Source organism: Ceratotherium simum, chromosome 13 (genome assembly GCF_057802395.1).
Source record: "Ceratotherium simum simum isolate JZ-2026a chromosome 13, ASM5780239v1, whole genome shotgun sequence".
NCBI lineage: Eukaryota > Metazoa > Chordata > Mammalia > Perissodactyla > Rhinocerotidae > Ceratotherium > Ceratotherium simum.
Genome location: NC_141912.1, coordinates 42537020 through 42559568, shown reverse-complemented (window position 1 = coordinate 42559568; position 22549 = coordinate 42537020). Strand labels below are relative to the sequence as shown.

General features: G+C 56.9%; 1 protein-coding gene across 2 annotated transcripts in view; it reads left to right on the top strand.

The window, feature by feature from the left end:
• The window catches only part of TFEB (transcription factor EB), a 47105-nt gene extending 31184 nt beyond the window's left edge, over window positions 1–15921 (top strand). For both annotated transcript variants that reach the window (XM_004424163.3, XM_087438576.1), the window contains exons 2-9: window positions 8915–9152; window positions 9229–9483; window positions 10273–10350; window positions 12141–12261; window positions 12360–12416; window positions 12938–13013; window positions 13611–13758; window positions 14756–15921. In XM_004424163.3, coding sequence (XP_004424220.1) covers window positions 8937–9152; window positions 9229–9483; window positions 10273–10350; window positions 12141–12261; window positions 12360–12416; window positions 12938–13013; window positions 13611–13758; window positions 14756–15244 — 1440 coding nt within the window. In that variant the 5' untranslated portion in view covers window positions 8915–8936 and the 3' untranslated portion in view covers window positions 15245–15921. The remainder of the gene's footprint in view (window positions 1–8914; window positions 9153–9228; window positions 9484–10272; window positions 10351–12140; window positions 12262–12359; window positions 12417–12937; window positions 13014–13610; window positions 13759–14755) is intronic.
• Window positions 15922–22549: the final 6628 nt, after the last annotated feature.

The window sequence follows — 22549 nt, the reverse complement described above, 5'->3', positions numbered from 1 at the left end:
AATTGCCTTGCCTTGCCGGGGGCCAACAGGCCGGCCAGCCAGGAGGCGCCAGCTCCCACCCTTTCCTGTGGGCCGTGGGGCTGATGGGCCTGAGCTGTGGGCACTGGAGGCTGCTAAGCTGGCCGGGAGCTCCTGTGGCTGCCCTTTGCCTCCCCTCTCCTTCCTTTCCCTCCTCCCCACCTCCTGCCTGTGTTCAGAGAATTAAAAACAAGCCCTCCCCCAAACACACACAGCCCTGCAGCCTCCTGCAGTGTCCTGTGGTGGGTCCTGGAGAGGCAGGCACTCTGCGTGGTGGAATGGAGCACATCCTGGGTGTGAGTCTTGCTCTGCTGCCGCAGATGCGCATTTTGCATCATCCTTCTGGAGCCTTAGCTTCCTCCTGTCATTCACTATTTTTCCCCAGTCTTTATTCATCACAAACGGGGTGTGATCAGCCTGGGCCAAGAGTGTCCCCACTTGGCAGAGTGATTATGTTGCATGAAAGACATGGAGGACCACATCCTGCGTGATAGCCTTTATGTCTGCGCAGGGTCAGGTGACACTAACCCACGGGATGGAGGTCAGACTGGAGGTTCCCTCTGGGGGAACCTCTTGATGGGAACTTTCCAGGGTGATGGAAACATTCTCCATCTTGATCTTGGTGGCAATGACACAGGGGTATGCACCTGTAAAAATTCATCGAGATATACACTTTAAATCTGTGCATTTTGCTAGGATAAATTTACGTCAAGAAAAAGAAAAAAGGCCAAAACATTAAAATAAAGATGTGAAAAGCATGTACCACTGACCTCATTCCTGCTCCCAGTACCAAATACCTTCCAATCAAACAGTGCACGCTTACCAGGGCAAGTGTCACTTCCATTTGCTCTTTTTCAATATTGAAAGTAGCCCAAGGGCCCCATTGTTGCCTTTCGTGACCTCCAGGGGACCACTGGGCCAGAGAACAGAATAACAACCTGCATTATAAGTATCCCCAGTGTGCCGGGCACTGTGTGAGTGCTCTGCCCACTCATGACCTGTTTAGGACCCAAAGAGGAGGCCATCATTATTATCCACCTGCCTGTCCCATCACACTGCAGTGAATTAGGTGATAGACAAGCTTTGGAGAAGAAAACCTTTTAAAACCCAAGGCTTTTGGAGAAGAAACAAAGAGGGTGCCTCATGATGGGAAAAGCTGGCCCAAGGCCTTCCTGCCCCTGTCCAGGAAGGAGAGACAGAGCTGGGGTTACCACGAGGCTGCTCTGCCCTAGCCTGGGGCCTTGATATGGGGTGTGTGTGTGTGTGTGTGTGTGTGTGTGTGTGTGTGTGTGTGAGTGAGAATGGATGGGACTCTTTTCTCAAAAGAAACTTAAGAGAACAGAAAGAGGAGACTTGTCCAGGGATGCCCCCGGTGAGCATGGATGAAGTGACAATGAACAGTGACCTAATGGTGATATCTCCCCCAAGCCCACACTTTCACCTTTGTAGAAGCCTCTACACCCATCGTCCCAACTTAGATCACAACAGCTCTGTGGGAGAGGTGGCCCCAGCTGGTAAGCTCCACTTGACAGATGGAAAGACTGAGGCTGGGCTCAGACGTTGAGTCAGGCACAAGGCTGGGACTCAGACCCAAGCATCCTGATGCCAGGTACCCACAGCATCTCGTAGGCAGGACTGCTGGCTCCTGGAAATCTTACGACACCTCCCCACCTCTAGATCTCTTTGGGTCTGGCCCAACTGTTGCCCCCCCTGCCCTCCCCTGGGCCCTGCGGGGACCCGTGACTGCCGGGGTAATTTGGAATGGCCTGTCCTAAGGCACGGGGATTGTGTGGACATTCTTGTTCTGTTTCCTAGTTCATTAGGCCTGCCTTTGCCATCTCCTCTGCCAGAGGGGCTCAGAGAAGACAAAACAGACCTCGATCCTGGAATCTTCCCCTCTCTTCCCTTCCCAAGGCTGAAAAGTCGCCCAGGAGGTCACGGGGTCCCTCCCCGGCCTCCGGGAGCCTCAGCACCTGTTGGGGAGGCCTTCCTTTAGTGGTAGGGTTGCTTTCCACAACCGTGCAGCTCCCGCACAAGGGGGAGTTTGTAACAGACTGGATCAGAAGGGAGCTTCTTCCGACCACAGAGGCACAGGACGTAATAAATGGCTTAAACAGGCATCCAAGCTGCTGGGCTAGCACGCTTTGTTGTTTCAGCCGCCAGACATGTGTTTTTCTGGGAATACAGGAAATTATCTCTGCCCTTTGAGGAAGGGTAGAGTTTTTTCTGCTTGTGTTTGAGGATTCCAGACCATTCCATCATCCTGAGCACCCTCTGGCCCCTGAGCTGGATGCAAGAGATCAGCTGCTGAAACCCTTTGATTGTAGGGGGATTTCTTCAGTGGAACTCCTAAAATAAAATGTGGCGACCCTCATTTCAAGGGCAGAACCGAGGCCAAACTCTAAGCCCCAGGGTTAGGGTTGTGGAGCCAGACTGCCTGGGTCCAGCCTCACCACTCAGCTCTGTGACCTTTGACAAGTGGCAACCTCTCTGTACCTGTTTCCTCATCTGTAAAGTGAGGGCAGTACTGGGACTCCTGTCATGAAGTCATTGTGATAATTAAATAAGGGCCTTCAGACAACACACAGAGTAAGTACTCCATAAGCGTCAGATCTTAGTATAAAATATTTTTCCCGATTAGAAAGATATACGTGTTCATTATAGAAAAAGAACAACCTTCCGAAAGGTTAAAGAAAAGAAATCACTCATGATTGCATCATCCAAAGAAGTCAGCAATATTTTTGTATATTTCCTCCCGGGAGGGTTTTCTACACAGATTTGTACATGGTGATGATGAGATTATATTTTATATAGAATGTTGCATCCTACTTTTTGTCGTTTGACATATCCCCATGTTACTTATAAACATATACGCCATCAGGAGGAACACAACGTAACTTATTCAACCGTCCTATTGCTGGACATTGAGATTATTTTTTATTTTTCTCTAAGATTAGTTTTGATTTTTCTGTATACAAAGTGATGAGCATCTTTATGTGTAAAAACCTTTTATGCATTTAGGATTACTTCCTCAAGCTAGTGGATATTTTTTAATACTTTGATACATATTTCCAAATTGCTTTTCCAAAGAGGATGTACCAAGCTACACTCGGCAGTTGTGTTGAAGCTGTCTGGTACCAAAGGCATTTCAAAGTCATAGCCTCTTTCGGGCGCGGGGAGAGGGTAATTTTTTCAACTCTTCTTTTAAATTATTTAAAGTCTGCCCTCAGACTTATGTAAATTTTTATGAAAGTATAACTCACATACAGAAAATTGTATGAAGGGTGAGTGAGAAGCTGGATGCATTTTCATAAACTCGACACTCCCATGTCACCAACACCTGCATCATATTACAGAACATTCCTGGTCCCCCAACCCCAACCTGTCCTGTGCCACCTCTAGTCACTACCCCCAAGGGTAACCAGGATCTTGACTTCTAACCCAGAAGATTCGTTTCGCCTCTTCTTGAACTTTACATACATGGATCACACGGTATGCGTTTTTGTGTCTGGTTCTTTTGTTCAACATCTGAGAGAGTCCTCTGAGTTGTGTGCACCAATAGCTGGTCCATCTCATTGCTGAGTAGCGTTCCAGTGTGTGGATAGACCACAACGTCTCTATCCATTTCCCTAGTGATGGACATCTGGGTGTTGTCCAGGTTGGGCACTATCGTAGTGCTGCTGTGAACATTCTAGTGCATGTTCCCTGGTGAGCACGCGGATGCTTTTCTGGCTTATGGGGTATATGTATTTTCTTCCTGATCCAATATTTGAAGGATTACTTGGAAGGCAGAAAAACCCCCAGGGCAGTTCGGGCCCCAAAAGCAGTTGAAGGGACCTGCCTCAGCTAGGAGCAGTTGAGGGGCACCACGTAAAGATCAGGCCCCTCCGAAGGCTCCTCTCTGGGCCTGTTGTGGAAACTGAGTGGGCCCTGGGTCCCGGCCCTCCAGCTCCAACTGGTGTGTGGCTTCTGACCCTGGCCCCGTGCCTCTGGTGGCCACCCAGTGTCCTCACCCAGGAGCCTCAACTGGCCTGACAACCATTGAGCTGAGCAGGGCAGGGCTTGGGCCAGACTCCAGGTGCAGCTGGAGGACCCCACCTTTGGATGTGATTGGAAGCAGGTTGGGCCCTTCACAAACCCCTAGAAGCTGCCCTGCTTCCTCATCCCTTGTTTTAAAAGAATTACACAGGTAGCACATAGTCACATCCTAAGAGTTAAATGCTTCGAAAGTCAAATGAGAAACTCTAAAAACCCCTCTTTACCTCTCTCCACTCCATTGCCCCTCCCCCTCTCCCAAGAGGTAAGCACTCTAAACAGTTTGGGATGTTGGGGGATAAAGAGTGGGGGCTGTGAACCAGGCTGCTGTGTAATCTTGGGCAAGTTACTTCACCTCTCTGTGCCTCAGTTTCTCCCTGAAAATTGGGGGCAATAATAGTAGTCACCTCAGAGGGTTGTTGTGAAGAATAGTTGAGTTAATATTTGCAAGGGGCGTAGGCCAGCCCCGACCCATGGCAAGCATTCAAGAGGCATTCTGATCCTTCTAGTCTTTTCTACACATTTACCCATTTCCTGCCTAAATGGGCTCGGACGGTACATCTCATCCTGCAGTTTGCTTTTTCCACTCAATGCTATATCCTTGAGATCTTCTTTCCTATATCTGAGACTTTCGTGGTCCGTGGTACTCTTTCTCCTGGCCTCTCCCTTAGGGAGTCCGCTGATTGCTCCCCGTCCCTCCCCTCCCTCTGTGCACATCATTCCTCAGGAAAGGTTCTGACCAGCCTGTTCAGATGAGGGAGGCCCCACACAGGCTGGTCCGAAATCAGCCCTGGCCCTGACCACAGGAGCGCAGTTTTGGAGGAGAAACCAGCGCTGATCTGTTCTCGAATGCCCAGGGGCCTGCTGGGCGAGTTCTGCACACTCACCGTCTCCTCGAATCCTCACAACAACGCTGCAAGGCGGGCGCCCTCATTGGCTCCATTTCATCAAGGAGGAAGCCAAGGCACAGAGACGTTGGGTGGCTTTCCCGGTCACCCACCGGTGCGGGCAGAGCGGGGGCTCCAGCTGCACCTGTTGGACGGCGAAGCTCGTTTTGGTCACAACTCAGCTAGAACGGGACCCAGCTCAGGGCGGAGGTGGAGTCAGGTGGGAGGTTCTGGGTGAACAGGGGTGGGAAGTGGCCCGTGGTTCTGCGGGCGCAGATGGGGGCGGCTCTCATTGCCCCAGCGGAAGCTTCCCTGCTGTGTTTTCCATGTGATGGGGCAGGGGCAGGAATTCTCTGGGGCGTCAGACTCAGGAGGAGGGTGTTACCTGAGGATGCGGGCAGAGGGAAGGTTCTTCAGGGAAACACTGTAGCCCGGGGTCTGCACGTAGTGGGCACTGAGGCCCCTGGTGTTACTGAGTACATGTGTGGTGGACCCCTTCCAGGCCTGGGGGTCTGGAGGTCAGATGGCGAGAAGGGGTCCGGGGGCATTTTGGTCTCCTATGTCCCTCCTCTCAATTTTTCCCGACCAGTGGGCACTCGGGGAGGCTGCATGTGGCCCCTCAGGCTTTGAGAGTGAGGAGGTGTGCCTGGGGGCTGGGGGACGGTGCTTAGCATGCCTAGGGTCTCTCTTGGACCACCCCATTCGCCCACAGATCCCCTCACATCCCTCCCTTAACCCCACACCCATCCCACTCAGGCCACACTCAGAGTGGGGGCCAGGGGAGGAGGCTGGGCTATAGTGGGAAGAAACAGCTCTGTGAGGGGGGGTGACAGCTTTGACAACGGAGGTGGGGTTGGGAAAGCCTCACTCTGCTCTGCCACCAAGCCACCCTCTGTCAGAGGCCGGGGGACAGGCCAAGGCTACCGACACTCTGATGCACAGACACCTCGCTGTTCACAGTTCTCCAATATCCTCTCCCAGGAGGCTCACACAGACCCTGGGTGGGTGGTGGGCACAGACTCCTGTGTCCATTTTACAAATGAGCAAACTGAGGCTGGTGCAGCCTGTGAGAGGCTGGAGAGGTCCAGCCCAGGCTCTCCTGGTGGCAGGGCCAGCTCCAGCGCAGCCCAGGACGGGTGCCCAGCCCGCTGTCAGAGAACAAGGGGCTCCTTCTCCCCGAGCCCTCCCCAGGCCGGCTGGCACTGCCAGGCCCGATGACCCCCCACCAGGGGCCGACTGAAGTGGGATTGTTCCCAAGGGGACAGGCTCCCCAAAGCTGCGGGTGTGAGTGCGCAGGGGTGCAGCTGCGAGGGGAGTGGGCGGGGCTGGGGTCGGAGCCCGTGGGGTCTGTAGGGCTGCAGTTGGGGGCAGAGAAGGCTACCTTCTGTAGGAGCATGGGAAAGGGGTACAGGCTGCAGCTGTGTCCCTGCTACAGGGCAGAGGAGAGTGGAGTAGGGGGGAAACTGCTCCTTTCTCCTCGGGGACTGTCCTGTTTGGAGCTGGGCAGAGTGACCCCTGGGGCTGAGGCAGCCTCTCCACTAATTCCTGGCCTGGGGGCAGAGAAGGGAGGAAGGAAGGGGAAGTAAGCGCCTCCAGGGCTCAAACCTCAAGGCGAATGGTCCTGCCCACGCTGTAGGGAAGCAGCTGTGGTGGCAGAGGGAGCCCTGGGTTGGGGTCAGGTGGCCTGGGCTCCATTCCCCGCCCTGGATCAACCAGACATGCAACCTGGGACAAGCTCCTTCCCAGCCCTGCGTGGGGATGCGGTGGTCTCCAGACCCCGGCATGGGCTGGGGAGCCAGGCTGCCCGGGGTTGGGTCCCAGCTCTGTCCCCGCCACAGGATACTTACCCTGCCGGCGCCTCTGTTTCTCCTTATCTGTAACAGAAGAATAATAACCAAAACTACCCACTGGGGCTGTTTGAGGTTAAAGTGCTCGGAACAGTGCCCTGCACACAGTAAATGCTCAAATAGATGCCAATTATTATTATTTCCATGATCTGGTGATTTGCACTGAATATTTGCCAGGACCTTCCGCTAATGCTGACTTAGTCTGATGTCTGGCATTAGGCAGAACATGTCAGCCTGTGCTGCTTTCCTTTGCCACCTCCAGAGGTCTGGGTCTCATTCTTAGGGCCTTGGGCTACAGCTCTGGCCTCTGGTCTACACTGCAGCTGCCCCTGCCAGTCTTGTGCTCATCCTTACTCACCCACTCAGTCTACCAAGGGCCACACATTAATTTCATTTAACGCTCTCACCAATCTTCTGAAGTAGAAACGGTTTATAGATGAGGAGACTGAGGCCCAGAGAGGTTAAGTGACTTGCCTAAGGTCACACAGCAAAGAAGTGGCAGAGCTGGAATTCCAGCCCACATCTGCCCCATCTGATAGCCCTTGCTCAACCATGAAGTCACACTGCCTCTCGTGATATCCCCGAGATGGGACCCCCCCAGCCCCTGCCAGGACCTTTATGGAGTCCTGGCATCCCCAGGGGCCCTGCACCTCTCAGACAGTCAGCCCGTCCTAGCTAGGAGGGACCTTGGAAATCTCCTGGTCCAACCCTTCCATTGTGTGCCTGGGGAGACGGAGGCTCAGAGAGGGGCAGGGGTGTGCCTAGGGTCACTCAGCGAGCTAGGCACAGAGTGGGCCCGGCTGCAGGACTCATTCTGTCCTGTCCTCCCCGCTTCCAGACTAGGTCTGGGGTCTGTAGTCACCCCGTCCCACTGAGACTTATCAGAGGGCAGGGCTGGGTGGTGGGAAGCCCTCCCTGGGCCCTGGCAGGACCGGGTGCCCTGAGGTGGCCCTCCCTGAGCAGGCATATAATGGCCTGGGGACTCGCCTTTCTTGTTTACTGGCCTGTAGACGCCAGGAGCCCAGGCACTACAGCTGGCTTGCTGCTGTCTCACCAGGGCCGGTTCATAAACAGTAAACATTCCCTGTGCGCATTCATAGAGCATCAACCGTGACCCAGGCCCTGGGCTAGAGGCTGAAGGTACAGCGTGAGCAAGACGGATGAAATGCCTGCCCTTAGGGGAGGTTGCATTCCTAGTGAGGAAGAGATAGACAATGAATGAAATAACTAAGCAAAAATGCATGATATTTAAGACGGTGATAAGTGATATGGAGAAGCATAAAAGAGGGAAGGGGCATAGGGAGTTGGGGGGCAGGTAGGCATTTTGCAATTTTAATTAGGGAGTCATGGAAGGTCTCTGGAAGAAGGTGACATTTGAGTCTTGGAGGAGGTGAAAGAATAGGTGGTATCGGGGGTAGGGCATCCCAGGCAGAGGGAAAAGCAGGTGCAAAGGCCCTGAGGTAGGAGTGTGCCTGGTGTGTTTGAGGAATTGGGTGTGGGTGGAACAAGGGGGAGAGCAGGAGGACATGGGGTCAGAGGGGACAGATGATAGAGGGCCTTATATGGAAAGGACTTCGGCTTTTACTCTGAGTGATATGGAAGCTGTGGAGAGTTCTGAGCAGAGGGAGGGAGGGGATCCTACTTAGGTTTTGACAGGATCCCTCTAATTACTGAGTTATGAGTAGAATGTTGTGGGGCAGGACCGGAAGGAGTCTGAACAGCAGGAGGCTCCTTCAGGAAGCCAGATTAGGCGTGGTAGAGGCTGGGCCCACATTGGTGGCAGCAAGGTGGTGGCAGAGGAGGATGTATTTGAGGTCAGATCTGACAGGATCACCACGTGGTGTGAGAGAAAGAGAGGAGTCAAGGGTGACTCCAGGCTTTGGGGCTGACCAACTGCCATGAATGGAGAAGAGAGAGTCTCTGTTTCCGGCCCAGGAACCAGGAAACTTGGGTTCAAGTCTCAGCTGTCACCCACTTGCTTGGTGACCTTGGGCGAATCCCTTCCCCTCTCTGGGCCTCAGTGTCTTCTCCTCTACAATGGGTGCAATCCCCCTTGTCCCAGCCCCTCCCCAAGACCAGTACTTTCACGAGGACTCGTGCCTCACAGACATGTCCCCCGGTCCACAGGGAGCCAGCGCCAGCAGCCGCCATGGCATCGCGCATCGGGCTGCGCATGCAGCTCATGCGGGAGCAGGCGCAGCAGGAGGAGCAGCGGGAGCGCATGCAGCAGCAGGCCGTCATGCATTACATGCAGCAGCAGCAGCAGCAGCAGCAGCAGCAGCAGCTGGGGGGGCCGCCGACCCCGGCCATCAACACCCCCGTCCACTTCCAGTCTCCGCCGCCTGTGCCCGGGGAGGTGCTGAAGGTAGGGCCTGCTCGGGCCCGTCCCCCGCCGCCCTGGTCCCAGGGCCCCCTAGAGCCCTTGTCTTCTCCCCTCCCAGGTGCAGTCCTACCTGGAGAACCCCACCTCCTACCACCTGCAGCAGTCCCGGGACCAGAAGGTGCGGGAGTACCTGTCCGAGACCTATGGGAACAAGTTCGCCGCGCACATCAGCCCTGCCCAGGGCTCCCCAAAGCCCCTGCCCGCAGCCTCCCCGGGGGTGCGGCCGGGACACGTGCTGTCCTCCTCGGCCGGCAACAGTGCCCCCAACAGCCCCATGGCCATGCTGCACATCGGCTCCAACCCCGAGAGGGAGGTGAGTGAGCAGCTGGCCAGTGGCTGCCACCGGCAGAGCCAGAGCCAGGGGCTACGCTCCTGGGACTGCTAGTCTAACGGCAGAGGCAAGGTGCTGCCCTCAGGGGGCCCCAGTCTGAGAGGAGACATAGCCCCGCCCTCAGGGAGCCCCAGTCTGAGGGGAGACACAACCCCGCCCTCAGGGAGCCCCAGTCTGAGGGGAGACACAACCCCGCCCTCAGGGAGCCCCAGTCTGAGGGGGAGACACAGCCCTGTCCTCAGGGAGCCCCAGTCTGAGGGGAGACACAACCCCGCCCTCAGGGAGCCCCAGTCTGAGGGGGACACAGCCCCGCGCTCAGGGGGCCCCAGTCTGAGGGGAGACACAACCCCGCCCTCAGGGAGCCCCAGTCTGAGGGGAGACAGCCCTGCCCTCAGGGAGCCCCAGTCTGAGGGGGACACAGCCCCGCCCTCAGGGAGCCCGTCTCACAGGAGAAACGTCATCCCTACTTTTGAAAGCTCTGCTGGGGAGAAACAGGAGACTCATACAGGAAAGCCCAGCACACTGCAGAGCCATGTCCAGACAGACGATACATAAAGAATCTCGCTGGGCACCCTGGCTCCTTGGGAAGAGCCCTGGCCTGGGCCTTGGGCCCTGTGGGACCTGGACAGCGCATCCTCCCTCTGGGCCTATTTCCTTCTCCCCCAGATGCGCAGGTTAGGTGAGGTGGGCTCTAAGGTCCTTTCAGGTCCCTGTGCCCCTTCCCCTGTCCTTCTCCAGTGGGCCCTCCCAGATGACTTTTCTATCTTTCAGTTTGATGTCATCGACAACATTATGTGTCTGGACAACGTCCTGGGGTTCATCAATCCTGAAACTCAGATGCCCAACACGGTACTGCTGGCCAGGGTGGGGCGGTGTGTCAGAGGGAGCGGGCAGAGGTCCTACAGTGGCTCTGAGCCTGGCGAGAGCTAGAGATGGGTCTTCCCCCAGGCAGAGCCAGCATCCAGCTGCAGAAATGAAAGTCGCCTCCATCAAATCATGTGACGAGGGCCTAGGGCCAAGCAGAATTATGAATCCAGAGAGATGTGCCTCAGCCTGCGTGCATGATAGGGCTTCAGCGGGGACAGATGGCTGGGCAGTCGGGGAAGCCTTCCTGGAGGGGTTGGGGGCAGGGGGCCCTGGTGCTGGGCCTCAGCAGAGGGGAGGTGGGGCGAGTGTTCCTGGCGGGGAGCAGCGTGGCCCCAGGAAGGCCTGGAGCTGATGAGTTCCTTTGGGATCTGGGGCTCCCCTCCTCTACCAAGCCCAGGGCCCAGCAGGTACAGGCCTGTGTCCCTCACTCCATGGGGTAAGTGACATGGGGCTGGCTTTGTCCCCTCCCTTGGGCAGCCTCCTGGCAGCATGAGTGCTCTCTGGGCCTAGTGGGCAGAGGTGAGGAGGCAGGTGGAAAGGAGCCAGGCTTGGAATCAAGAGGCCTGGCTTCTAGCTTTGGTTTTGACCTTGGCAAGTCCCTCAAACATTCTGAGCCCCAGTTTTCTCAGCTGCAAAATGGGGATTTGCCGTCAACCCACAGAATTGTGGGAAGATTAGGTAAGGCAAGAAACTGTGGGCAAGCTTTGCTCAAGGGGGACAGGTATTTACATTAGCCGGTGGAATTGCGGGTGCCCTTCCCCTTTTTTGGAGGCCTTGAACCTCAGCTGCTCACTCCTGCCTCGGGCCTGAGCCTATTACCTGGATCCTGGCCCCAGCCCATGCCACCGAGGGGAAGTTCCAGTTCTCGAGGTGGGCAGTCAAGGAGTCCATCCCTAGTCCCCACTGCCCTGTGGACACTGCCTGGTGGCTCCGCAGGAGCTGACCCGGGCCAGTTGGTCTGAAACCTGCTGTCAGTGGCAAGGCATGGGAAGGCAGAGAAGGAGGGTGGCACGAGTGTCTGGCCCTTTTTGTGGCTTCTCTGTACCCTGTGGGGTGGTTTTGTACCCTGTAGGTTTCTGGGCCTGTGATTTGCTCTGCGTGTTTCTGTGGCAGGAGCTGGGGAGATCTTTCCAGAGCTCAAATCTGTCCTTGCTTAAAGCCCCACTGGCTGCTCATCACAAAATCCCAGGGTCTTTGCAAGTTGAACCGGGCACTGCAGGATCCGGCGAGTCTCCTGCCCGCATCACTCTGTGCTTCTGCAGCTGTGACCACCACGCTCTGTGCAGCCCCTCTTCTTGCTCAGCCAGCCCCCTGCCTGCTGTGCCCTTCCTCACATCTTTGCAGGGACTCAATTCAAGTTCCACGCCCTCTGGAAACCTTCCAGAAACTCCAAAATAGATTAGGTGCCCTTCCCCTGGGCTCCCGGATGCCCAGGGTGTAATCCTCCCACTGCACTATCTCTGGGTCTGATCACTGTCTTCAGTGCTTCCGGCTCCTCTAGGCTGGCTGTTCCTTGAGGGCAGGGGCTGCAGCGTGTTCAGCTCTGGACGCTGCAGACTTTCAGGTGGAATAGCTCGGTGAAGAGGCCCGGGGTGAACTGGGCAGCCCTGGTGCTGGCTGCAGACCCCCTAAAGCTGACACTGCCACCCGGGTGACACCAGGACAGCTTCCCCCAGGGATCTCTGGCTGTTCCTGAGACGATGGGCCCTGGGGAGGGCCCTCCACGGAGTGGGGGCTGCTCACTGTGTCCCTCTCCCCACCTCACCCCACAGCTGCCCCTGTCCAGCAGCCACCTGAATGTGTACAGTGGCGACCCCCAGGTCACAGCCTCCCTGGTGGGCGTTACCAGCAGCTCCTGCCCCGCGGAACTGACCCAGAAGCGAGAGCTTACAGGTACCACCTCCCTGCCTCCTTGTGGCCCTGGCTTCCCTCCTCCTCTCTCCTCCTCTGCCTCCCTCCCAGCTCCTCTCTCCTTCTCCCCTGGCCTCCAGATGCTGAGAGCCGGGCCCTGGCCAAGGAGCGGCAGAAGAAAGACAATCACAACCTGAGTGAGTCCCACCAGCCCCTTCGCCCTGCCTCCCTCCTCCTCCCTCCCTCCTGGGCTCGGCCCTGCACAGGTTCTAGGAAGGCCTCCCTCCCCAGGCCTTAGATCCTCCCCCTGGTGTGAGTGGGCAGGCTCAGCACTGCTGTCTCTCCACCAGCCTTCTTTAGGAGGGGGTGGGAGAGGGGGCTCCAGGGAAGAGATAGTCAAGAAATCCCCAGAACTTCAGAGTGAATGAGTTTATCAGACTGTTTTCTTAGGGCGTGGAACCTGGGAGCTCCTGGGGAGGAGTTCTGGGCAGCGGGGAGGGCTGCTGCCCCAGGCAGCTGTGCTGTGCTAACAGCCTGACCAAGGCCCCTGAGTTGTGTCTGGCCTGCACCCTTGCCCCCTTGCCCCTGTAGAAATCCCAACCTTTTGGTCACCCATTTCTTCCCAGAAGGGCTGGGGCACCCCTCCTTGGCTGGGCCCTTCTCCCCAGATGGGGCCCCCATCCCTCTAACTGCTCCCTCCACAATCTGTTCACTTCAGTTGAAAGGAGACGGAGGTTCAACATCAACGACCGGATCAAGGAGCTGGGAATGCTGATTCCCAAGGCCAACGACCTGTGAGCGGGTTTCTGGGGGAAAGGGCAGGGGCTGGGGTGGCAGCAGCTGTCAGGTATTATCCGCACCCAGCCCCCGAGCTCAGGCCAGGGGGAAAGGATGGGAAGAGAATCCCTTGGTTGCAGCCTTCTAGGAGTTATCATCTATTCCCAAATCACGAAAGCACAAGACAGATGAGCCAGAGGTCCTGGAAGTGGGGCTGGGGCTGGGAGGGCTTCCTGGAGGAGGAGTCATGCAAGTCTTTGGGATGGTATAGAGGTGATCCGGGGGTAGAAGTAGTCAGAGCTGAGGATAGGCATGGCTTTCTGTGGCAGGAATGGAAGGCCTGGGGAAGGAGGCTGCTCCGAATTGCTTGGTCTCGTGGGCTTAGTGCCGTGGGCTGTGGCAATGAAGTCACCTGGGAGAGCCCGTTCTGTGCAGATGGAGGTCAGCCTCCTCCACAAATAGGGGGTGGCCAGGTCTGGGGTTTGTGGGCCAAGCTGGGACGGACAACGTAGGCTTCTGAAACTAAAGCAGGGTTTGACTCCCGCCCACTGAGCTCATGGCAAATAGCCGGCCACTCCTCTGAGCACGCACCTCTGATTCTGCCCGGCCTGCAGGGACGTGCGCTGGAACAAGGGCACCATCCTCAAGGCCTCTGTGGATTACATCCGGAGGATGCAGAAGGACCTGCAGAAGTCCCGGGAGCTTGAGAACCACTCTCGGCGCCTGGAGATGACCAACAAGCAGCTCTGGCTCCGCATCCAGGTCTGGCCCCTGCACTCGGACTTCTTGGGTATCTCCCACCCCTGACCCCTGGCCTGGCTCCTGACCCCAGGGGCAGTGCTTACACTCTGAAGTTGGAGACATGGGAATGATGCCCATGAGGAGGGAGGCTGTAACAGTCAGGATGTTATAGTTTGCTAACAAACAATCCCCAGCCACTTTAAGCAACAGATATCAGCGGGAGGTTCTGTTCCGCGAGATCCTCATTCTGGGACCCAGGCCGATGGACAGGCACATCTAGATCTGGCTCTTAAAGCCATGTATCACTCCTAAGGCAACACATGTCACTCTGCTCACATTTCCTTAATCAATGCAAGTACATACCTACACCTAACCTCATGGGGGCAGAAAAGTGCTAACCTCCCATGTGCGGGAGGCAGAGGGACCATTTGGTGGGTGGTGCTAAGAATCACCATGGGCGCCAACTAAAGAGCAAAGCCTTGGGAGTGTCAATGCACCTGGAGCAGGGGTTCTCGAGGTTCTCATCCTGGCTCTGTGTGGACGGCCTCTGTCCTCTTTGGACCCAAGGCTGGTCTTCTACACAAAGGGCGATTGGACTGCGGCTTTTGAACTTTTCAGTTTCTCATAGGAGATAATATAATTTACATTACATCCAGCACACGTGGCCACACTCAAAGTGAAAAATCAAAGTTTCATGAAAGAACCCTCATCCTTAATAGATGCAGTGATTCTGATCATTTCTATTCTAGTCTAGTCTAGGCAAGTCTATTTCAATTAAAAAAAAGAGGGAGAGGTGGTCAAGACTGAGCACGGTGGTTTTACAACCCACTAATGAGTTGCACCTTGTAGTCTGAAAAACACTGGTCTAGTCTCGAGAGCTACCCTATGCTTCCTTCCAGCTGAGACAGTTTGTGGTCTTGGGTGCCACAGGGGAGGGGCCAGGGCTGCAGCGGGGGCTCAGGGGGGAGCTGGTGCCCGTGGGTGTGTGCCCCCAGCCCTCTGTCTGCCCCACCCGCAGGAGCTGGAGATGCAGGCTCGAGTGCACGGCCTCCCCACCACCTCCCCGTCGGGCATGAACATGGCCGAGCTGGCCCAGCAGGTGGTGAAGCAGGAGCTGCCCAGCGAGGAGGGCCCGGGGGAGGCCCTGCTGCTGGGGGCCGAAGTCCCTGACCCTGAGCCACTGCCGGCTCTGCCCCCCCAGGCCCCGCTGCCCCCGCCAGCCCAGCCACCCCAGCCACCGTCCTCATTCCACCACCTGGACTTCAGCCACAGCCTGAGCTTTGGGGACGGGGGCGATGAAGGGCCCCCAGGCTACCCCGAACCTCTGGGGCCAGAGCATGGCTCCCTGTTCCCCAACCTGTCCAAGAAGGATCTGGACCTCATGCTCCTGGACGACTCACTGCTACCACTGGCCTCCGACCCCCTCTTCTCCACCATGTCCCCTGAGGCCTCCAAGGCCAGCAGCCGCCGGAGCAGCTTCAGCATGGAGGAGGGCGATGTGCTGTGACCCTGGCTGTCCCCATGTCGGGGAACAGGGGCAGGCCTGGGGGCTGGCAGGGCCAGGGCCACCTCCCTCCCGCCCTTCAGGCTGCACTTGTGTGTGAAGTAGCCACCTGCCCTGCCTGACTCCTCCCCGTCGGCCCCCTGTTTGGACTTAGTGCCCGCTTGGCAGCCTGTGGGGTCAGGAGAAGCCCCCCACCCGGCTCAGTACTCCCCAGGGGCAGCCCTCTTGATGGGGCTGGGTAGGAACAGGCCTTCAGCCTGGCTCCCAGAGGTGAAATCAGGTGGAGAAGGGAGGGGACAGGGTGCGCTAGAGGTAAAAGAGGTCCTGGGAGGGTCCTATCTTCTGAGCCTGATCCCCCCACCAATGAAGGAGGACATGTTGAAGCAGGGGGTTCAGGAAGTTCCGTCTCAGAGGCAGCGACTGGTGCCGGGGGTGCCCAGGCCTGCCTTCCTGGGACTCAGATGGCAGCAAGCCCATCCTCCGGCTGGCACTCCCCCTCACACAGGTGGGGCTCTCCCACCCCCCTTTGGTGCTAACAGCTCTCCACCAGGAGGTGTGAGGGTGGGGGGTGGCCGGAATAGGGGGCGCTGGGTTCAGGTTAGAGTGTGGGGTGACTGCTGGGAGAGCAGCTCCCCTCCAGGCTCCCCACGTTGTGCCTTTAGTAAACACTGTGCTTTGTACCCGCGCGTCTTGTCTCTGTGGAGTGGTGCGGGGGCTGACAGAATGGGAGGATTCCACCCACTGGGCTCCTTTCTGGACTCAGAGTTCGAATGCCCCCGATAGGGGTCAGGGTAGGGGGTACAGAGAGGAGGAAACAAGCCGTTCACCTGGTGCCCCAACTCCCCAGCCCTGCCCCATGGGAAGCTGGAGATGCAGCCTTACTTAGGGGGTTTGGGTGCTGATGGGGGCGTTGTCCCTCCTCACGGACACAAGATGGCGCTGCAGCCACGCCGGTCACACCTCCAGCTGTGGCCTGAGACCGCGGAGCCGGGTGACGTGGGGGACCAGGTTGCTCATAAACCAAGTTACTGTTCTTAGCTGCTGCTTTTGGGCACCCTTGGCCCACGCTACCCCTGGCCCGGGGTGGGGGGCATGTTTCTACTGTTCCCCACTCCCAGTTCTAGCGGCGACCTCTCCAGGTTCTTCCCCCTCCCTAGGTGGGCTGAGACCCCGCTTGGGAAGGTCGAGCTTCGTGCTCTGTGGAGGCAAGGCCGGCCCGTCTGAGCTCTGACTCAGTGTCTCTAGCAGGACAGGCTCCCTAGTAACCGAGGGTCTGGGGAGAGAGGGACCCACGTGAACTAGTCTGGGAAGAGGCAGGCGCACAGGACGCTGGGCGGAGCCAAGGACGCGGGTTCTACTCCCCGTTCCGCGCTGCCTGTCAATGAAGCCTCCTTTCCTCTCTGGGCTTCGGTTCCTCCACCCCACGATGGTTCCGAGGGCCTCTGCTCCAAGATCCTGGGATGTTATGACCTCGTCCAGGATGCGGATATGGGCAGGGGGCAGTGAGGGGGGCAGTGGCAGCTTCTGGAGCCCCAGGTGCCTGGGGGGGGGGGCGGGGAGGGTCTTTTTGCGCTTTGCCTACTTCTCCCTCCACTTCCCACAGTCTCTTCAGGCAGAGTCCGAAATGGCTTCCCCCTCATGGGGCCCTGAGAGGCCGAAGGGGCCTAATTAAAAAAATAAAGAAATCCCAGGATGAAAATGGTTAAGAGGGCAATTTCCTCTGTGCAGAACGGGAGATCAAATCAGCCTTGGAGCAATTAGCGGTGAGGGGAGACAAGGAAAGGGGGCCGGGCGCGTGGGCGCTGATGGAGGCTGGGCTGGCGGAGGCTGCAGGATTAATCTCAAGGTCAGACGTAACTGTGATGACCTTGGGGAGTTTGAGCCAGCTGGCACCTCCTTCCAGTTCCAGGCCCCACCCCACTGCCCGGGACCTGCCCACGCCCTGGGAATCCCCCTCTGAGCCCCTCCTGGGGGCAAGGCCTGGGCTCTGGCTGGGAGATACCTGATGGGTCCAGGCCAGGGCTGCGGTGGCACCGGAGGGGGTGGGGGTCCGTCAGGCCGTCGAGAACTCTCTCCTAACTGGTTTTTCTTCCCCTTCATCCTGGGGATTCACTCAGTGGAGCAGAGAGCTGCCCGCCTGCTTCTTGACGCAGCCTCTCAAGACCACCACATCACCCCCCTCCGCCTGCTGGCTTCCTGCCCCCTGGGTTCCTTCAGCCTGGCGGTCACATGCAACTTGGGAAGCAGTTTGGACCGCCCTTGGGCGGGACCGAGGGTGTCAGTGGGGTTCTTCCCACAAGAGGGCACCGCAGGGCCAGGAGCCTCAGCTGCCGCCGCCGCCGCGGTGAGTGGGGGTGGGGAGTCTCAGATTAATCGCGCATTCCAAGCCTGGGGGCCCCGCTGGCCTATCGGTTTGCTTAGGGCAGGCACAGGTGCTACCTCCAGCATTTCAACAAGCCACAGAAAGTGTGTGTGTGTCTGAGACTGGTCTGCATGACCCTTCGTTAGCTTGTGGCTGGAATGGAGTCAGGCGGACAGCTTCCTCCTGGTGGTTATGAACATCTCTGATTAAATAAGAGGGGAATGCATTCTTCATCCATGCTCTTTATTTGGTAGACAGCACTGCTCCAGACATCGGGTCCGCGAGGGGAAAGTTATTTTTAAAAAGGTAGAGGGGGGAATTGGGCTGCTGTGAAAGCAGAGATGGACCTGTCCAACCCCCTCATTTCCCTGAGGAAGCCCCCCAGGCCTTGAGAACAAGCAAAGGTGTGAAAGGGAGTGTGCTCTGGGAAAGGGGTCCAAGCTAGATGAGGGGAGGACAGCAGCTGTAGCTCCCTTGGGTCCCATGTGGAGGATCCCGCCGTCCTCAGCTCCACTCCCTGAGTCAGTCTCTTTCCCCACCAGCTGCCGGCCTCTCGCCCTCTTGCACCGTGATGGGGTTGGGATCAGAGGCCCACAGAGTAAGGTGGACACGTCCACCGGTGTGTACACACAGCAAGGTGGCTTTCCAGCCCTGCCTTCTGCCGAGCGTTTCCCTTTCTGGTCACTTGGACAGAAGCCAAGAGTGGACTGTGGGGCCTACTGAGGCCAGGCCGGGGGTGGCCCTGGCTCTCTGTTCCTTAGTACACACCTCCTCCGTGTTAGGAAGTCCTGGACGTCCGACCGTATCTCCTCCGAGGCCTGCTCCACCATCAGTAGAACAGGGCTGTCTGGGAAGTTGGAACTGGAGCGAAGCCTGCGAGGGGAGAAGCAGCCCCCAGAATGTCCTCCTTGGAGCTTCACGAGATTCCATCACCCACCATTCCTTTTTTTTTTTTTTTTACGGGATAAAGAGACATATTTTATTTTATTTACTTATTTTAGTGAGGAAGATCGGCCCTGAGCTGACATCTTGTGCCAGTCTTCCTCTATTTTGTATGTGGGTTGCTGCCTCAGCATGGCTGATGAGTGGTGTAGGTCTGTGCCAGGGAACCGAACCCACGAACCTGGGCCACGGAAGCTGAGCAAGCCGAGCTTAACCACTGTGCCATGGGGCCAGCCCCCTCGCCCCCGATTCCTTTAAATCAGAGAGTCTTCCTTCACTGTTGGAGCCATTGACCTGGATGAGACACACACTACAGATCTTACCCCCCTGTCCCCTCACAGCCTCCCGAAAATGAACCCCAGTTTAACACTCCTGCTCTTAGCCCATGCCCCCTTCCCCATCTCAAGCCCATTCCCCTCCTGTGCCCCTCCAAGCCACCTGGCACGTCAGCTGGAGCAGCTAGAAAGAGCCCCTTCGATTTACCTCCTGTCCCTCACCTCCTGGGACCCCCACTTCTCAGGGTCCAGCCCCCACCCCCCTCTCAGGCTCCTCCAGCCTCATCTTTTTTCTTTGCTCTCTCTTTTCCGAGGGGGGCAGTGGAATTTATACAATATTTAAGCAGCCAGAGCCGAGTCCGGGAAGATATTATTAATGTAAAAGGGACGGGCTGCAAATGCTTTTGGACCTGGTTACAATTAGAGGGTGATTTTTCTAAAGGTCAATGAATTCAGATAATATCCACAGGGGGGAGAGAAATTTAATACCTTTTTAGTGAATTAATTAATTATAATATTATATCGGCTTGGGGTTCTTTTCCAGAGTGATTAAGGGAGCGATCCGTCTTCTGTGAGGCCAGGGAGTGGCGCCTGCCGCCAGCGAAGACCCTGTCTCGGGGCTCAGGACGGGGGCCCTTCCATCTCCTCCCACCCTGGCTGTAGGGCAGCAGGGGAGGCCAGCAGGATCTCAATGACTGGCAGTGCCTTCCCTGACCTGTGCCCGAGCCCTGCCCTCCTCTTGCCGCCTGGTCACTGAGCCTCATGCCTGAAGAGCCGAGGCGGGGGTTGTGGCCTCCTTTACACTTGCACGAACCGAGGCTCGCAGGATTCGGGGACTTGATCTGAGCTCCACTATGAGTTAAGACAGACCAGGGTAGCAGAGCTGGCTGGAAATAACGAGAAGCCTCCCCCCACCTCTGGGGCCAAGCCTTCTGGAAAATCTCCGTTGGCCTGGGAAGTGCCCCCTTTCAGAAAGAGGCTCTAAAAGAGTGTAGCGTGTGCCCAGGCTCTGCTTATGAAATGAAAACGCCCAGGAGTGCTGGTAAGTCAAGTTGCTGCGAGGCCTGGTGAGGGAATAGGGAAGATTTCTGTCCCTTGAGGGACCTGAAAGTGCTCTGTGAGCAGTGAGAGGCACCTTCACCTGCTTGTTCATTTATTCATGTGTTCAATCACTCGTTCATTCAATGAACATTTGTGGCCTACCCGCTCTTGTGTCATCGTGGACAGACTGAGATAGTCCTTCTCGAGGCCCCGTCCACCTCATCTTCAGCCCCGGCTGCTCATCTGAACAATGGACGGTGGGCAGAGGGGCCTCCGCTGTCCCTTTCCGCCCAGACAACAGTCCTCGCCTCCACCTGAGGGCAGGAAGACCGGCTGGGAGGTAGTGGTCATTCATTCACTCAGCAAACCCTGAGCACTCACTTCAGCCAACCTGTGCTGGGTGCTGGGGATGCTTAGATGGAGAAGGACCAGCCGCCCCTGTAGGAGCCAGTCCCCGGGGCAGCTAGGCACGGGGAGACAGAAGCATGAAGAGCAGTGATGATTCAGCAAGGGATTTAGAGACAGGCAGAGGTGATAGGAAGCTGAGTGGTGAGGGACCAGGCTGACGAGGAGAGGGAGGGGCATTCCAGCACGAGGCACAGAGCATGCCGGCCTGATGAACGGGGGCACCAGGGGTGAGAGGGCTGAAGGGACTGGCAGTCGATGAGGCTGGTGGGCCCAGGCTTGTAGACTGGAAAACCATCCCACGAGGCCACAGGTTCTGTGTCCAGGAAGGCATGGTCAGCAAAGCCAAACCTGCCTGCATTTAGATATGAGCTCTGCCATGGCTTGCTGTGTGATTAGGGGTGGGGGGGCTCCCTCTGCCTCAGTTTCCCCTTCTGTAATGGGGGATTGCGATATCTACCGCCCAAGGTTTTTGTGGGAATTAAAGGAAATGCTAGGCACAGCATCTCGCTCAAGATGTGTCTCCAGACACAACACTTCCAGATGGCCCTTGAGGGGGTGGGTGGGTCAGGGCCCTGCCCCTGGTTGCAACCTCCATTCCTTTCCCCCCCAAAGGGGTGCCGTGGAGGCTCTTGCCTGGGCACGTTTCTGGGGCAGGGGAAGGCCAGCGTTTTTCTCCCTTCTGTCTCAGGCCTTCTGCCTCCTCCCCGCCTCTGTCCCTCGTCTCCCGCTATGCCCCCTCTGCCCTGGCTGCGCCCCCGCCCCTCCTCCACCCTCTCCTCCCTTTCCGTGTGCGGCGGGCCGGGGAGGGCCTTCCCATTGTACTATCTTTGGGCCCTAAATTAAAATTGATGACATCTTGAAATGAGCAGTGAGGGTAATTTTGCTTCTGAGCCGGGATGCTAATGAGGCCCCTTAATGGTGCGAACGCCGGGCTGACGGGTCGTGTGTCACGCGCTGCGGCGAGGGGGGTAATGGCCACGGTAAGTGCCGGTAATTACACCTTGTCTCGCTGTATTTTGGCAGGCCTGGTGGGAGAGCAGGGGCTCAATCATCGCCGGCGGGGCACCCCCACCCACCGCGGGCCTGACAGCCAGAGATACCCCCCTCCGTCCAGCCAGGCCCCATGAGTCCAGCACCACCTAGAACGAGGGGCTGGGTCGCAGGCCCCCGCACGCACACTTGGTGTGCAACATAGCACACACAGTCACACACGTTACAGTTACACCATGGTGCACCCCACACCCCACACTTCCATAGCCTGGGCACACACACTTAGATACACGTGCATGCTCACCCATTATGCTCCTCCCCGCAGACACTCCACACCCTGGGAACATACACAGCTCCGTGTACACACCCTCATGGCATATACACAGGTACATGTGAACACAAATACGTCCTCAAATAGCGTGCATGCATTGAGCGCCTACTGTGTTTCACATCTGTTATCTCCTGACTCTCCTCTGAGATGAGTGTTAATATTCTCATCCGATGACGCAGGAACGGAGCCCTGGGAGATGAAGCAACTGGTCCAAGATCACACAGCTATGCAGTGGCAGAGGCAGGCGTGAAATTCAGGTCTGTCTGACTCCTCAGCCTTTGCCCCACTGCATTTCCTCTTACATATACTTGCACACACACCTCTTAATGTACAAACACACACACAGGTCTGCACGCACACGTATATTTACCACGCACAGGTCATATACACCCTCTGTGCACCCAAATACACATACCAATGCTCTGTGCAAACGTTCACCCATGCCCTGCTGACACCCATGTGCACAGGTGCTCTTAGCATGCACACACACACATACATGTGTGCGTAAGTGCTTGGATCACATAATGTTCACACTCCATGCACACACACTGCACAGGTCATGTAGCCACTCCAGGCTCCAGCATCTCAATTTCTAAAGATGGGGAAGTAAGTCCTGTTCCCCTTCCCTCTCCAGGATTGAACTGTTGTTAAGGCAGAATGACAGCCACACAAAGGAGTGGGACGGGCCCTCCTACAACCCCCCTGTGGAAACACACACTGGGTGCACGCACAGACCATGCACACATGTGCGCACACTCTGACCACGTGGCATCCAAGCTCTCCATACATGCAACATGCAGCCTTTAGACACCTTTCTATACACTTGCAATGAACACACATGCACGGCTCTGGTGTAGAGCCCCAAGTGTGCATACCAGTGAGACTGGAAGCTCCACAAAGCCCATGGGTACTTGTCATATCCTGCCCACCCCCTCAAATGTTTATCAACCTATGATTAC